This window comes from Schistocerca cancellata, chromosome 2 (genome assembly GCF_023864275.1).
Source record: "Schistocerca cancellata isolate TAMUIC-IGC-003103 chromosome 2, iqSchCanc2.1, whole genome shotgun sequence".
Lineage (NCBI taxonomy): Eukaryota > Metazoa > Arthropoda > Insecta > Orthoptera > Acrididae > Schistocerca > Schistocerca cancellata.
Genome location: NC_064627.1, coordinates 787,184,719 through 787,200,948, shown reverse-complemented (window position 1 = coordinate 787,200,948; position 16,230 = coordinate 787,184,719). Strand labels below are relative to the sequence as shown.

Below are 16,230 nucleotides of genomic sequence, written 5' to 3'. Positions count from 1 at the left end.
CATATTCCGTAATCATTAGAGTGTTGAATCCCTCAATGGGTCGTGTAATACTTCTTCACTTTCACTAAGGATAGCAATGTCATCAGCGAATCGCGTCGTTGACATTCTTTCTCATTGAATTATAATTCCACTCTTGAACCTTTCCTTTATATCCGTAGCTGCTTCTTCGATATACAGATTGAGCAGTAGTAGCGAAAGACTGCATTTCTGTCTTAACCCCTTTTTAATCCAAACTCTTCGTTCTTGGTCTTCCGTTCTTATCGGTTCCTCTTGATCTTGTACATGTTGTATATTACCCGTATTTCCATATAGCTTACTCCTTTTATACGCTGAATTTCGAATATTTTATACTGGTCTAATGTCATTTCTAAGTCGACAGGATGTTTTGATTTTTCTTGAGTCTTGCTTCCATTATGAAGTGCAACATTAAACCTGCATTTCTGGTGCTTGTAACTTTCCGAAAGCCAAACTAATCTTCATTACACGGTTCCTCCATTTTCTTTTCCAGTCTTCTGTATATCCTTCTTGTCCGTAACATAGATGCATGAGCTCGTAACATGTTTGAGCAATAGTTCACGCAGTTGTATGCCTATGCTCTCTTCGTGATTGTGTGGATGATATTTTATCGAAAGTCTGTTAGGAAGTCTCCACTCTCTTAAATTCCACAGCCCAATTTGAATAGTAGTAAGCTTACCAAATCTCCCAATGATTCTAAAAATTTGCAGGAAATCCTTGTCCTGCCTACATTAAGTCCGGAAATTCAGAAAAATATTTCCCCTTCGAATCAGTCCAGTCATTATTTCTTCCAAACCTGTATTTTATCACGGTGTAAATAGTGGAAATACCGGACGACTCGAGCAAGCTATGCACTCTTGTGTAAGATATGTGCTCAAGATTAGATTGTTTGATCACATCAGTCCTTACTATACTCAGTTGCGTTGTATGCCACCGGGTAAGCGGCGTGAGTTTCACACCCTTTGTTTACCTCGTCAGTTTTTTGATCACTGGCGTCCTCAGTACTTCTCCTCTTGCGTAAAATCTCTATCATCATTCCATAACTGTAGTACCAGAACGGATACGTCCGGCATCGCCTGTTCCTTTGCATAATACTAAATCTTTCTCCGTCTCCTTCTCCATTTCAACCCTGCGATTGTGGAACAAATTACCATGTAACCTGCATCATATCCAAAACTACTCTGCATTCAAGAAGCTTTCATTGTCGTCGTAGCTTCCTTCTCAAAACTTACCGGCTGTTATCTTCCTGTCCTCTAGGAGATCAATATCTCTGTCGCACTGTAACTGTCAAGACTTTTCTGATACATTACTGTTTCCGGTTTCTTCCCTTCATCTGATGACTTTATCCTATTATTTCCTGATTTTCCTCTGACCAGTCAACTTCTTCTTCACGTATTCAGTACTACACATATCTCCATTATTACTGTTATTAATATCATTATTATTATTGTTATTATCATTACAAATTTTAATTCTGACGCGATAACGATGTCTGATTAGATGAAAGAGGGCGCCCTAATCATTCCAGGTGAAACAAATGTAAAAACAAACAAGTAGATTAATGGAAGCTCTAGGGACAATAAATCAGTCTTACAGTGTGTCAAAGCTAACACCTGGCAGTTTTCAGTGAGGTTCAGTGGAATATAACTCATTACTTAAGGATTGCAGACGAAACATATATTCCAAATATCTACCGATCCGCACTTACAGCACAGAACGGTTAATGTCTCGTGTGTAACGTGGAGCGTAACGCTAAAACGAAATGGGTTATTACTTTCAGTCGCGCTAAAAGTCATCCTATGAGGAAGTACCGCATTTCGCAAATATGTATGTACGTTGATTTAATAAAACAAGGACTCAGTGCTAGTTTAGATTTCTCGTTGCTTCTTGCACACACAATTGCTGCTCTCTGTGTTACAGCTAAATAATGCTCTGCCTATGGCAATTAACCTGGCCACTGGTTATCAAGGTTCACTGGACGTATGAATTAAACTACGCCTTCAGTCACAACTTTTTCGTGTTTTATTAACTACAAATGCAACAGTTGTATTCTCAACCAATAATAAGTTAGGAAACCTACTCATCCATTACATAAAATCAAATACACAAACATACAACAACAGCGGAGTGTACAAAGTATCATACCCCAGTTGTCCTGCATACTATGTAGGGAAAACAGGCAGAAACTTCGAGACCCGTTTTCAAGAACATGTAAATGCTTTCAAGCTCAATAATTTCGGAAAATCAGTCATTGCACAACATATGTTGGAAACGAAACATGTCATCAACAGTCTAGAAAACAATTTGGTAATACTACACAACGAAGCCAATGGTAAAACGCTAAGTCTGTTAGAACAACTGGAGATATACCTCCACAAAATAAAAAACCAGAATTATGTTAAATGAACAAACAGATTTCGCAAGCCATAGTTAGTTCAGTAATTTTAAAGACCTATTCTCAAGTTATTTCTTACATATGTCAATTTTTTAATAGTTATATCTTTAGCACTACGAATAAATTCATCTTTGACAACACCATGTACAAAAACATCTGTGAAGTGTTTATAAACATGTGTGTGCAAACGTACATTTCGAATGAAGTGACATGTACTAAAGCGACGGAGAAAAGAATGCTTGCCGGTACTAAAACGTTAAAAATACTTTCCTTGGAAGGTGTAGTAAGTTTGTACTGTTCATTTTCCACTATTTTGCACATATTTTCCGCGTTCGACTTACGAAATTCATAACCCACGATTAAACTTTTTCGTGACAGGAATATGCATCTCACCTCATTCAGGAGAAGAAATAAAACATGTATTAAAACAAATTACACCTGACGATGGACCCACAGGGTCCGAAATGCATCGTGTAGTTAATAAAACACGAAAAAGTTGTGACTGAAGGCGTTGTTTAATTCATACACCCAGTGTTTTGAATACAGTCACGTTTTAAGCTGCAAAATATGGATAAAATAAAAAATATAATTCTTTTTATTTTTGCAGAGCTTAATTATGGATGAAACTGGGAAAATCCACAAAGATCCAGCGGAACAAGACAATAGTGAAAAAATGATGGACGACAAGTTTCGATGGCAAACGGTGTCCCAGTACTTCCGCTCTGCTGGTGGGCTATGCCTTTTGTTTTCTGTCGCTTCCATGATAATCATCGCACAAATTATAACTAGCGGTTCTGACTATGTGGTGACGTATTGGTAAGTAAGCGTAAATAATTACATCACATAAATAATTATAAGGTCTTTGACAAATTTTCCTATTTGTTTCACACGCCATATGAACCGGTTTCATTGCGTTCACCCAGAAGTCAGTTTCTGTGATTAGAAAGCGCTGTCCAAATATACCTGTTGGTTAACGTTCTACGACGGAACAGCTCCAAAGAAAATGTTTTACAGTGAGCAGAAGAGGCATATTATATTTTTACTCAAACTTCTGTTAATGCCAGAACACTGCACATGTGTATCTTTACGTTATAAAAAAATACTAAATTTTTCACTAAAACGGGCAGTAAGGATAATAGAATTAAATTCATTCATAAAATCATTCGACGATTTCGTGGAATAACATTTCTGTCATCAAGTGTCAAAAAGAAATTAAATTTCGTGAACTTATTAACGAATAATTGCTCACTTCATCATTTTGTGTGCAAACTTCGCCCCCCCCCCCCCTCCCCTGTTGTTTAGATTAGGGTTAAATGTTTCGTCGGCGACAAGGTCATTAAAGATGAAGCACAACATGTAGGGCAAGGATGGGGAAGGAAGTAGGCCTTGTCCTTTCGAGGGATGAATCCTAGAATTCTTATTAACCGGTTTCTGGAAATTTAAATCTGGATGTCCAGATTTTTTTATCTGGTAAGGGATAGAAGAGATGGAAGCTGCATTACACAAAACAATTGTTTACTCATACTACTTTTAATTGCTTACAGTGACTGAAATCGATGCTTGTAGTCCTGTGCGGTTCGTTCGACGCCACAGGAATGCGAAGTGTTATTCTTACGTCACATCTCAAAGAATGTTCTGCAAATAGTCATGAAATAACTTCATAATTTGAGTACGAATATAGCGAATAAAAGTACTGCCTCTAGGCAGAAGCTCAATGTGCGAAAAATGTGACTTTTTCTGTTACTACGCTGCTTGCAATAAAGAGGAGGGAAGAAAATACTAGTCAAAATATTATGATGAAATAATGCATACATTGAAACCTATTTATGATACGTGCAGTTCTCGTTGCAAGTCGTTGTCCCATTTTCTTTCCGCTACAAGTAGGCTCGAGCCATGAACTTCTTGCACTAGAGTTGCGAGTTACGTTCTGCCCCATGCCCAAGCAGCTGCCAAGGTCACGGACGAAGAGAGTCTGGCACGCGTGATGACTCCTTCGAGAAAATGTGTCACGTAAATTCACGAGATTTGCGGCGATTTGTTCCAAGGAAACACATTTTCGGTGATATCTGTACGGAGCGGCAATAGCTGCCTGGCTCTTGCGTCCGGACCGAGTCTGGAATGTTCCGTCACACAGCGGACCTTCTTTTGCTGGAGAGGCTCTAGGTGGTCGGGTACGACGGTCAGGGCTCCTCGGCGGAAGCACTATAGATAACTGTTTGTTTGACAGTAGGTGGGGGAGGAGGGGGTGAGGTAAGGTGGCGAGCGAGGAGCGGCTAAAGGGGCGAGGGGGAGGAGAGAGGGTTGTGAGCGGAGAGGGGCTGGAGGATGGAGGGGGGAGCAGCCGCCAACCCACACTGTATACAACTCAGGCGCGTGGGAGTGCGTTGTTTTTTCTGTCAGCTCAGGGGAGCTATGCGCCCCACGCTACGACTCGTCACTCGCGCTTGGTCTCTTGTGCTTAGCGTGCGCACGAACTCCTCGTGGAGAGCTGGCAAACGCTAGGCGTGCGAATTCGTGACTTGGGACAGGACCATGAAGAAATCGTACGTTTTATAGTCCTTTACCTGAGAATCCAGAAGTTCGTGAGTCACGTACAGCTAAAATTCCTGTTCGGTCTCTACAACTAGTAGCGGATAGAAAGAAGCATGACTAGACGTTGACCACAACGTCGAGAACACTTGTTGGACACGACATAAGATAATTTCTGCTGGATGCATGACGTGATTAGCATACAAACCACTCAGCGTTAGATGAGTTGTAGATGATCTTTGAGATTTTAGATAGACGCAGCCCGCCGTCTTTAGATACGAAGCAGTTTCTAGTCCCTCCTACCCCGCAACGCGGTACACGCGCCTTAGAATAAGATAATGAGGGACCTGAAGAAAGAAGAAGATGGGCAGCAGCGACCACGAGTACGCAATAGTCGGTAACAGAGCGAGGGGCAGCGAGGAGCCGGCGACGACTAGTAACAGCGTCCGGTTATCTGTAAGGTAAGTGGAGCAGCCGAGCGAACGCGCTAGGCGACGGCGAAGTGATGGCTGCCATGGCACTGAGCAGCTCTAGTTACCCATCCGGCACATTTTCAGCGAGCATCACATTGATTTCAGTGGAAACAAAACTTAACATTGGAGATTCGTCAATTGCTGTTATATCCAGTTTCAGCTTATGTCGACAATGCAGTATGAGATTTTCTTGAAATATGGTAAAAACCAAAGTTGTGAAGTGTCCACGAATTAAGATACACGTGAGAGGCGTCTACACGGCGTGATATGTGTGTTATACTGGTAGAATATTAAACACTTGGAATGACTCTTGATTGTTACTAGTACAAGACGTTTGTGTACAGGCGCGGAACGTTACTAGAGGACACCGCGAAGTAAAGCTACCTCTCTTGTGCCTCAGATGCAATACGAGAGTAGTGCAGTAGTTAAACAGACAAAAAATTAGGGTATCCATCAGAATTTGCATATGATTTTTTTAGTGACTAGTTTCGAACATTTCTGTTCATTCTCAAAGCGTTACCTGCGTTTGTAATGTTTGAATTTACGTTTTTCGTCAGGTTAGTATAAAAAGTATTAGTAGACTCTATTATGGTTGCCTTGGTACATTGGTACAAAATTCTATATGCACCTTTATATGTTTATACATAAAAATTTGACAGTCACCAAGGCAACTGTAGTAAGTTAAATAACATTTGTTATAATGGTCTGATGTAAAAACAAATGTAGGCTATTATGTACAGTCGAATATTGGAAATTTCAGGTAATGGTTTCAGAATGAATATAAATGTTCGAAACCAGTCACTAATAAAAATATTATATGCAACTCTGATAGAAACCGTAACTAATAAATTAACAACATACTTAGTTGCTCATTCTGATACCAAAACAACGTTGCGTTAAGTGAAAATGTTTTATTAAATCAATATAATGTCTATTTTTCCACATATACCCAGCAACATCTATGCACTTGCCCCATCTTCTTATGACTCTTTTTATTCTCACATCGAAGAACTTTTTCCTTGATCTCGAGACCAGTTTTGTACTTTTTCTTTACCTCTCGTTGCCGTCGCATTCGATGCCAGGCTCAACTTTTTTTTTACATTGGACGAAACATACAAAAACCCACAGAAACAAGGTCAGGGGGTGTGAGAAAGATGAGATAAGGGCTCGCAACAGACTTTTGTCAATATTTTCTAGCGTCATTTTTGCCGTATGAAGTTGGATATTACTTACACGAAATCTTTCAGCATTTTTTCAACTGTAAGATGACAGTCAGTTTGAATAAGTGAACCAATACGAGATTACATGGACGACGTCGATACTGCTACGGAATTGGTTACGTTTTTGCAACCACATTTCGCGTCGTCTGTGAAACTACTGCTGTACTTCTTGCTCGTAAGACAATATGTCTGACGATGGTACACGTTCTGAAAATAACAGTTGCATTACAGAACGCTGTTCTTCAAAAGTTTTATCTTTGAGCGGACATACAGTCGTAACTACGACGTTGCACGCTGTGTTTACGCGAATGTTAACCGAGGTGATCCTCTTCGGAAGGTGGCCAACTAACACAAAATTTCACTTCCTTTCATTAGGCGTTGCCTTGACTATGTAAGTTTGTTTAATTACTGAAGGAACCTCACGTTAAAAGAAGTTATCAGGGACATAATAGAATAATGAAGAATGTCTCGCCAACTTGCATCGAAATTCGATGATAAAATTAATAATAAATGAGGAAGCTGATTTTAGCCTTGCAAAGAATTCTACGAATACATAGAACGTATTGTACAATGTGATTTCCTATCCTATCATATTCACCTACTGAGAAAGGAAAAAATGACTATGCTCCTCTGTAATGACTATATGTCTCCGTATAACCGAGCCGGGTAGCGCAGTGTTTGCTTACTGGACTCGCATTAGGGAAGATTACGGTTCAAACCCGCATCCGGCCATCCTGATTTAGGTTTTCCGTGATTTTCTTGAATCGCTTAAGGCAAATGCCGGGATGGTTCCTTCAAAAAGGGCACGGCTGCTTTCCTTCTCCTGTCTTCCATAATCCGAGCTCGTGCTCCGTCTCTAATGACCTCGTTGTCGACGCGACCTCTAACATTAATGTCCTCCTCATAAGGCTGCATAATATCATTGCCGCACAGTCTTTCTCAGACACCGGTTCCCTGAGGTTAATGAGGTTAACAAACAATGTTCCCATGGAACAGTGTCGGCACCTACCAACGATTCCTATTTAAATTCTCCGAGCATCTCCCTCACTCTGTTCTCAAAAACCTGAATACACCCAGTCAAAAGTCTCTTGTTTCTATAAATTCTACCAGATTATTTATGTCACCGCCACATATTCGGAATCGATAGAGACCCAGTCCAGGTTATCGGTTATTTGTCGATTCTGACTTAATTGAACCTCATTCACAAACAGTTCACCTATAAATCATTTTCAGTGCTTCCTAAAACGTAACCTATTGCAAACAATGAATTATTAAAATATATTTGTTAGCTTTTTTATTTTATTTTGCCAAGGTACATGAATAAATAAATTACAATTTCAGTAAGCGAGCGTAAATCTTCGCGTTGCACCGAAGTTTTAATGGATGTATCCGCTTTAATAAAACCAAGCTGAAAATGCATAGCGTTATGAAATCGACTACATAGAGTAAAAGTAACAATTTTTTAATACAGTTATCAACCAATGTTCCCCCAGAACAATGTCTCCACTCAATTAGTGATTCTCATTTAAAGTCTTCGAGTATCTCCCTCGCTCTATTCTAAAATATCTTAACACATAAAGTCTAAACGTCTCTAGTTTCTATAAATTCTACCAGATTACCTACGTCAGCCCTACATATTCGGAATCAACACAAACCCGATCTAGGAACAGTTATCTGATAATCCTGACTTCATTTAACCCGTTCGGAAATAGTTCAACGATAACTCAGTTTCAGTGCTTTCTAAGACGGATCTGTTGCAAACAGTGGGTTATTACAATTTATTTGCTGTCTTTTTTATTTCGTCTTGCCAGGGTAAATAAAAAAGTTCCGGTAAATGAGCGTATATCTCCGTTTTGCACTTAAGTTTTAATGGATGTACCTGCTTTAATAAAATTAAATCGAAAATACGTAGCGTTATGAAACTGCATAGAGTAAAAGTAATTTTTCTATACGACTGTCAACCAATTAATTGCATTGGGTCTGAAATAGTCCAGTGTAATAAAAGCATTTATGATCCTCATAAACGAAAAGCTCATATTCTTTAAAGCAGTCTTTCATGAGCAACTGTCTTAATTGGGCATTATCTTCATGAAAATGCTTTTCAGTTCGTGTAAAAGCCGATATCTGCAACGTGTATTAAACCTGTTTTCATAAAGGAAATCAGAACCTTAACGTTGTTTCTTCAGGGAACGCACATCGACCTTTATAGCAGTGTTGCTCTTCATGATGCTAGTTTAGTCCTTTCTATTAATGATTACGTTTTGTGATATACAGTGGTCGACATACAAATGTAAAGTCCACTTTCCTGCACATCGTCATCTTCAGAAATTATTTTTCTGCACTCAAGACACGTACCCCTTCTCTTTTTTTCCTTCCACAGCCACTCATACCGCAAGTCCTGGATGTCATACAGACAGGTATGCCCGCGAAGGTTCTTACCTTAGACCGGTGGACGCATAGACACACCGTACGTATTTTTCTTTACTTGATGGAAACGGGTTAGAATAGTCCATCTGAAACGAGCATTGTCTCTCGACAGAAAATTTTTCACAGAATGTTTATTTTCAATCACTTACGGCAGCCTACTACAAAGTCCTGACGTTATCATATAGTTGTGCATGTCAGGATGTGGCTGAGGTGGAAGTGGGGTCTAAAAAGAACAAGTGTTAATTTTTCAACTCCGGTCGGCAAACTGCCTCCCGTTTCTTGAGAAAACATTTACTGATTGACCTAGCCGGCGTACATGATGTGAGTTTAGCGGCCCTAAGGCACAAACAGATTGAGCCGGGGCTCGAAAAGTACACGGAGGCAACTGGCCAATGCGTCTGATCTCGTCGGGGGCCTGTCAGTAAAAGAAAGCGATCCCCATGCCTTGTCCGCGCAGCTCGGCGCGGTGTGCGCTCACACGTGATCTCCTGGACCTTTCTGATTGGCTGCTGTAGGAGCTCTGCCTAGGCAAGCGACGCTTCCCTAAGCGTCACCCCGTCAACAGAAAGGTTGTTTGTTCGTCGAGCACGTGGACAAGCCGTGGGATAGCGGCACATACTGGAAAAATCTGATGTGTCGCCAACCCAGGGCCCGTGCACAGGTTTGTGAAGATCCATTGCCATCCATAGCTCACGCTAAAAAAAATTCCCTTTTCTTTTATTGAAAATAAAGGACTCCTGTACTCAATCTGTCGGCACCTGTACATCTCCTTCCCCTTCCGCGGGAGCGAGGTTTTATGGTGAAAATTAGTTGTTGCTTGTTGACAAAAGAAAACAATTTTCTCCCTTGGTCGGGTGTGTTAATATTTGCAAAAATGGGGGTGGGGTGAATCTAAGTTTTACAAAACACTGGAATGAAGTATTACAGATTCTGTTAATCATATATACTTGCAACGCTAAACTCGGTGTAGCAGAAGTTAGATGCTGGCCGAAATGAATCAGCACTGATCTTTTGAAGGTTACAGGCGCCTCTAGAAATGTGTAATTGTTTAATTGTTTGTGCTGTTTGGCAAACGTTAAACTCGTTGCTACATAGTGGAATCAGTTTCAGAATACAAACTAAAATATGAAGGTAGTAATTGTATCAAATTAGTTAATTCCACAAAATAAAAGTATTCAATTGACAAACATAGTTAACATAAACAGTATATGAAGATAATAAATAATTAGATAAAACATTGAAATTCTCAAACTGAGAGGTATTTTCTATGGTTAATAGCTTCAAAATAATAATTAGACTTATTGAAACACTAACAACTTAAAAAATTGCTTCATATACAGATAATAGAAAGTTAAAACATGTTCATAATGTAACATAAAAGGCATTTGCTTCTGTGTAGGGACACTGATTGCAGTTGGTTAAACACAATAGAGTTAAAGTTCTAACTGTTGATGATATATCTTCCACATATAATATAGACAATCATTGAAAAATAAACAGAGTGAGAGTCTTTGGGTCAGATGCGGCGCTGTGATGGGGTGGCCCATGTGCCACTGACGGGGAGCGAGGCAGCACAGGGCGCCGCGCAGCGTCGGATACACTGTCGTTCCCTCAGGTGGGGACGGCGGGAAGGAGGGACATTGTGGCAGCTGCTTATTTTTTAGGCAGGTACTGAAACACTCCCCCAGGGATTGTATCAGTAAAGTTTGCCGGGGTAGGCTTCAGTAGCAAATAAACTAAAGTTTCCTACATTCAGTGGTCATCTCTAGTATCTTTACCCAAAATATTGGGCCCCAAAAGATAATTACACTACTCCCTGATACCAATGCTAGAACAGTAGCTATCTTTCCCAATAGTTTACATGATTAGATACATTGATAACAATAGTAAATGAACATTAGACAATGCAAGCATAGTTTCAGTTAAAGAGTGTATTTCACTGTGGTAGACCATGCCTGACATTACTCTTGTCGAAATTCACCCTTGGGCAGTGCCTCTGGGACAGTTGGTTGTATTGACGTAATGTGCTTACAATATCCTTTCCTCTACAGGCACCAGAGAATGGCTCCTGCGAGAATCAGGGTTGGAACAGTCAGGGCACTAGGCAGAGTACCGTATGCAATTGTTTCTGTGTCCGCCAGGTAGCTATGTGAGCAACAGCTCGATCCAGGGCGATTTGGCCCTTTTCGTGAGCTAGTAATTCGTCAATTGACTGAAGTAATCGAGCATCTGACTCGTTGGGTAGCCTGGGTACACTATCTGTTGATGGTAGTACCACGGGTACCTTAGGTAAATAAAGCAAAAGGGGTCCGAGGCTCAAACTTTCCACTTGTGTTAGGTGTGCTGACAGTTTGACAGTAGGTGTTATTAAATCACAGGTGGACATATTGAACAGTAATCCACTGTTTTCTAGAAGCGATACGTCCGAGACAGGAAAACATGGTCATAGCATATTAAAGCAATTGTAGATGTTTTAGGTACAAAATATAATAAACTATCCCCTACTGGTTTAAACCAAGGCTCACGCAAGGTCGATGACATACGAGGACAGGGGGTTTTTTGTTTCCTCTAAAAACAAGGCCACCTCGCAGTCCTTAGTTCCAGTATGAATGGATTAGTTTGAACACATATAGTAATTAGTGTGAAGGCACTGATGGAGGTCAGTCAGCTGCATGACAGAATGTCTTTGGCGATCTTTGCTAATAGGTAAGATATCATTAGTTTGCCAAGTCACTTGCTTTCGTAGGGCAACCCAAGTAACCGGAAAGGTGTGTAATCGGTAGCATTCAAACTCGCAGTTGGCGCATGTGATGGGTAGAGAAATCTGTGCGCACAGTCCTTGAGAAGTTCGCACAAGATGTACTGTAGCTGCCGCATAATAATGAGGTAGCGAAGATTCCCATACAGGGTAAAGCATTTGCATTAGCGATGCCAGATGAAACGAAACATTAGCCAGAGTTTGCAGGAACAGTTCTGCAGGCATTAACGTAGGGCTAAGCTTATGCTGTAGTCCTAGCAGAGTAATAGTATGGAAGGTGTTAATATGTAACTGAATAGCATGGGTGTTGTATAGTAAGATCTGTAGCGCTCTCGTTATCTCCAAAGTGTAGGTCACATTAGTTATGGTATGGTGTAAAAACTCAAGGTCCCGTTGGATAACATTCCTGAATGTTTCGTAGCGGTGTACAAGGTCAGTTGCCACGACACGAATTTGCCTAGTACCAGCTAATAAACGGTCTTCAATATGGGTGAGGCGTAATTGCTGGTGGACCAGTACGTCCCGATTTTGGTTAGTAGTAAAAGTTACTTGGCGAAGGGTTTGGTCCCAGTGGTTAGCGTCAGCATGGTCGGGGGTACCAAAGATAGTTTTGAGTATCGCACCTCCGGCATTGAACCAGGCTCTCTTAACCCGAGTTAGGGGCACAGTGTCGAAGATGCTTCGTAGTTGTTCTTGAGTGTTTACCAGTGCTTATTTTAAATCCTACAGAGTGCGTAAGGTGGAAGTCTGCCCTGATTGTTCAAGTAAAGGTTCACAGGCTAATAGGCGATTGGTAAGTTGTTGTAAAGCTAGATCTTCTTCCTTAATGGAGGTTAGTTGTATATCGGCACGTTTTACCGCTTGATGGGGGGTATATAGCAAGTTGCTCAAACGTTCAAACATGATGCCTGACGATGACAGATGATTACTAAAGGGTGGGAGACTAACAGCTCCAGTAAAAAGAATCAATAAAGTACATCATCTCATGGTGTAATGTCTGGTCGATATTCTCCTGGTAGTTATTCAACAACTCCAATAGATTATGAGTGACATCGCCGAAGTGGGCGATGAAAGGACAGAGTGTAGTAGTGTCCTGCATTCAGAAGAGAGAGAAGGCGTGAGAATATCTCTGTGCGACTGTCTGTAGTAACGACGACAAAATATATCACAGCAGTGCGTAATAGTGTTTGTTAATATTTACCGTGCAACGGAGTCGGAGAGTAGTATGTTCCGATGAGGCGGATGCAACTTCACTGTTAATACTGAACTGGCCAATAAGTGAGCGGTCACGGGTCTTTATACAATAGCAAGTAGCCAAAAGAGGGTTGTCAGCATTGCTGACAAGTACCTATAGTCAGCGATCACGTGTAGAAGACTGACACGACAATTTCACAAGCTGACTGAGTGAATTAGTCAGCGGAATAAGCCCGCGGCTATGTAAGAAGTGTGACTGAAAGGGGATGAGCAGCGCCTACGTGTTATTTGTGTGTGTTTTTGTTTTATATATAAATATTTATGGGTCTTCACCCAGAATATTGGTGCGATATCAATGAGAGTCAATCTGTTGAGGTGGAAGGTTTCTTAGCCGCTAGATGCAGACAAGCGGTTAAGCGTGTTGATGGAAGCACTTAACCTTGCGATACAGTACATGACTGCTTGTTTGCTTTACAGAGAAGGTTACACACAGGTAGATAATGGCGGTAATTACATTTCGTAAGTGAAAACAATTTTCAGAAAATTCCGCAGGCCCTTTATCCACGGAGTTTTTATTTTCGGGGTGACTGTTCAGATCGCTACAGCTACCCTAGACAACACATTGCGCACTATGTTTGAAAGCGTTTTCTGTGCGAACTGTAACAGGTTCTCTCGGTGAGAAGTGTTTAACGAATAATTCTATCCAAATAAAGTGAGTAGATGCAAAAGCGATAACCAGATAGAGGGTTTAACCGCCAGAAATGCAAACAAAACAAATGCAGCTGAACCCTTTTAATACATCTCCTGTAGGAAAGTTTATACTCTCCCTTTCAGGGTGGGGTACGTATGACTGTGTATACGTATCATGTGGATGAGGTGTCTGTGAATGTGTAAGGAACGTTGTGCGGGTGTTCATGAAGCGATAACGTGTAGTTCATACACTATGTTTGACAATATGTGGCTATTCTTCGCTATGGGTTGCCAAAGCGAAATGGGACTTCACCATCATAGAAGCACCAGAGGCAACGAGAGGAAAAACCGATGATAGCGGCCGTGAAAGAGATTCTGGTGTACAAGATTGCGATTGCCAGATGGGCTGAATAGTAACTAACTTGAAGAAGGACTTGCTACTGCTGTTATTGAGTGGTCGAGATTCGTGGATTAAGTAAACCAGTGCATATTTACGAGGATAACAAAATGTTTCCCGGCATCAGGTAAAAGTGAGGCAGAGCATGGCAGAAAAGAATGAAATAGCAAGCATTTGCGGAGAGATGGTTACGTGAGAAGCATTGGCAACAACCAAGGACCACACTCGTTATGATATCAAGACATTAAGCAATTAACAGCATGACTGAAGTGGTTACTACACCCCGATTGCTTCAGGCAAATTGGGAACAGCAACTTAACAAGACAGATACTTCAGCTCTTTACTCCTATGAAAACTCGAGATTCGCTGACGTGACTGTTGGAGAAGAAATGTGCCAACACCTGGCATAATACTCGGGTTCTAAGGAGGCAGCGAAATAATGCAGTATGTAATGACTGTAATACAAGAAAAGGCGGATCAACATTGTAATAATGTATAGCATTTTAAAGCTCAGAGTGACTTACTGTCCATTCTGTGGATAAAGATTCTGAGAGGTGAAGCGTATCTGAACAGTAAAGTTTACCGGTTACAATACGTACGCGCGTGGCTGCGGGAAACCTCACCAGGATTGACAGATTGATAGCTCTTTCTTGATTCGGTGGGTGGTGGTGCATGGCCGTTCTTAGCCTGTTAACTAGTCGCGTGACATCCTTCGTGCTGTACTTTTCTTGTTAGAGGGACAGGAGGATTCTAGCCGCACGAGATTGAGCAATAACAGGTCTGTGATGCCCTTAGATGTTCTGGGCCGCACGCGCGCTACACTGAAGGAATCAGCGTGTCTTCCTAGGCCGAAAGGTCGGGGTAACCCGTTGAACCTCCTTCGTGCTAGGGATTGGGGCTTGCAATTGTTCCCCATGAACGAGGAATTCCCAGTTAGCGCGACTCATAAGCTCGCGTCGATTACGTCCCTGCCCTTTGCACACACCGCCCGTCATTACTACGACGTTATGTAATACGCGTGTCTGCTGATCAGGCAGCTCGTGCCCGCACGCACACGTGTGTTGCGCGCTGCACTGCTTCGCAGTAGTACGCGCGGGGAATAAAACTTCCCTCTTACACGACCGAGTATTGGCGTACTTAGTTTAGCGAGTTACGCTGAGAGATAATTTATGTTGGCACTAAAAACTGTGTGGTGGCTCTTCCAAGTACGTATCGTATCGTTGCTACGACGCGAATTACGCGTCGCACTTGTGTTTAGTGTCTTGAAAAGTCACGAGCAGCAAGAAAAAGTGAAAAAGCGAATACTATGATTGCATTTATGTACTTTAAGGGAGGGACAAAGCTCTCCTTAGGAACAACCATGTAATGCCCATGGTTACGTCTTTAAAAATTTCCAACGCAGGTTTTCGCCTACTGTTGAAGGACACTGATTCTTCGCTTAGCTAGATAACAGAGACACGATTCTCACTTCACAATAGATCGTCGTAGAATAGCTTAAACATGGACACTGCAACAAGGGAGGAGCGATACCTCGATGAGAAAAATGGCTGGAAAGACGGATAGGACCGGTATTGTTGGAGTAATTTACAGTACCACTGCATACTCATCAACAAAAGAAGAAAGTCAGGATAGATCCGAGGGCTCGGCAGTAAGTAAGTAATAAAAGGGGAGGGCTTAAAAAATTAAGTGTAATCACAGGCGACTGCAGGTATCCACCGATTCGGCAGCACAGAGACTAGTGTGTTGTCAGTAGCGTGAAAAAACTGGGCCAACGAAATAGTTGTCCCTATTACTCGTTGTCCATTGTGAATGCGAATCTGTCTCTCGCTGAACTAGCCAGTTGTGATTCAGGCCAACTCAGCAGGCGTTCCTTTACCCTTGGCCAATTACTACGTAGCACTTGGGCCCATTCCTGAGTAGTTTCCATAATTTACTGAGTCCAACCTATCAATCTGACACGTCAGTGACTGTGTCAGATAGTCTTCCATCGCTGCGGTGGCAGCGAAACATTCCCACAGACAAACAGGTGTATTAGTTTTTATCGCGGAGCCGCTCCTTGTTATGCAAGATAGCAGAATGACAGGCATGGCTTAGGTGCTATTTGATTCATAAAGGAAAGATAATAGTAAGTA

At 41.5% G+C, this 16,230-nt stretch overlaps 1 protein-coding gene across 1 annotated transcript in view; it reads left to right on the top strand.

Annotated features, from left to right (window-relative positions):
* LOC126162645 (ATP-binding cassette sub-family C member 4-like) overlaps positions 1-16,230 on the top strand; it is a 335,428-nt gene that overhangs the window by 161,183 nt on the left and 158,015 nt on the right. The window contains exon 16 of the mRNA XM_049919282.1: positions 3,018-3,226. Within this exon, the coding sequence (XP_049775239.1) occupies positions 3,018-3,226 (209 nt within the window). The remainder of the gene's footprint in view (positions 1-3,017; positions 3,227-16,230) is intronic.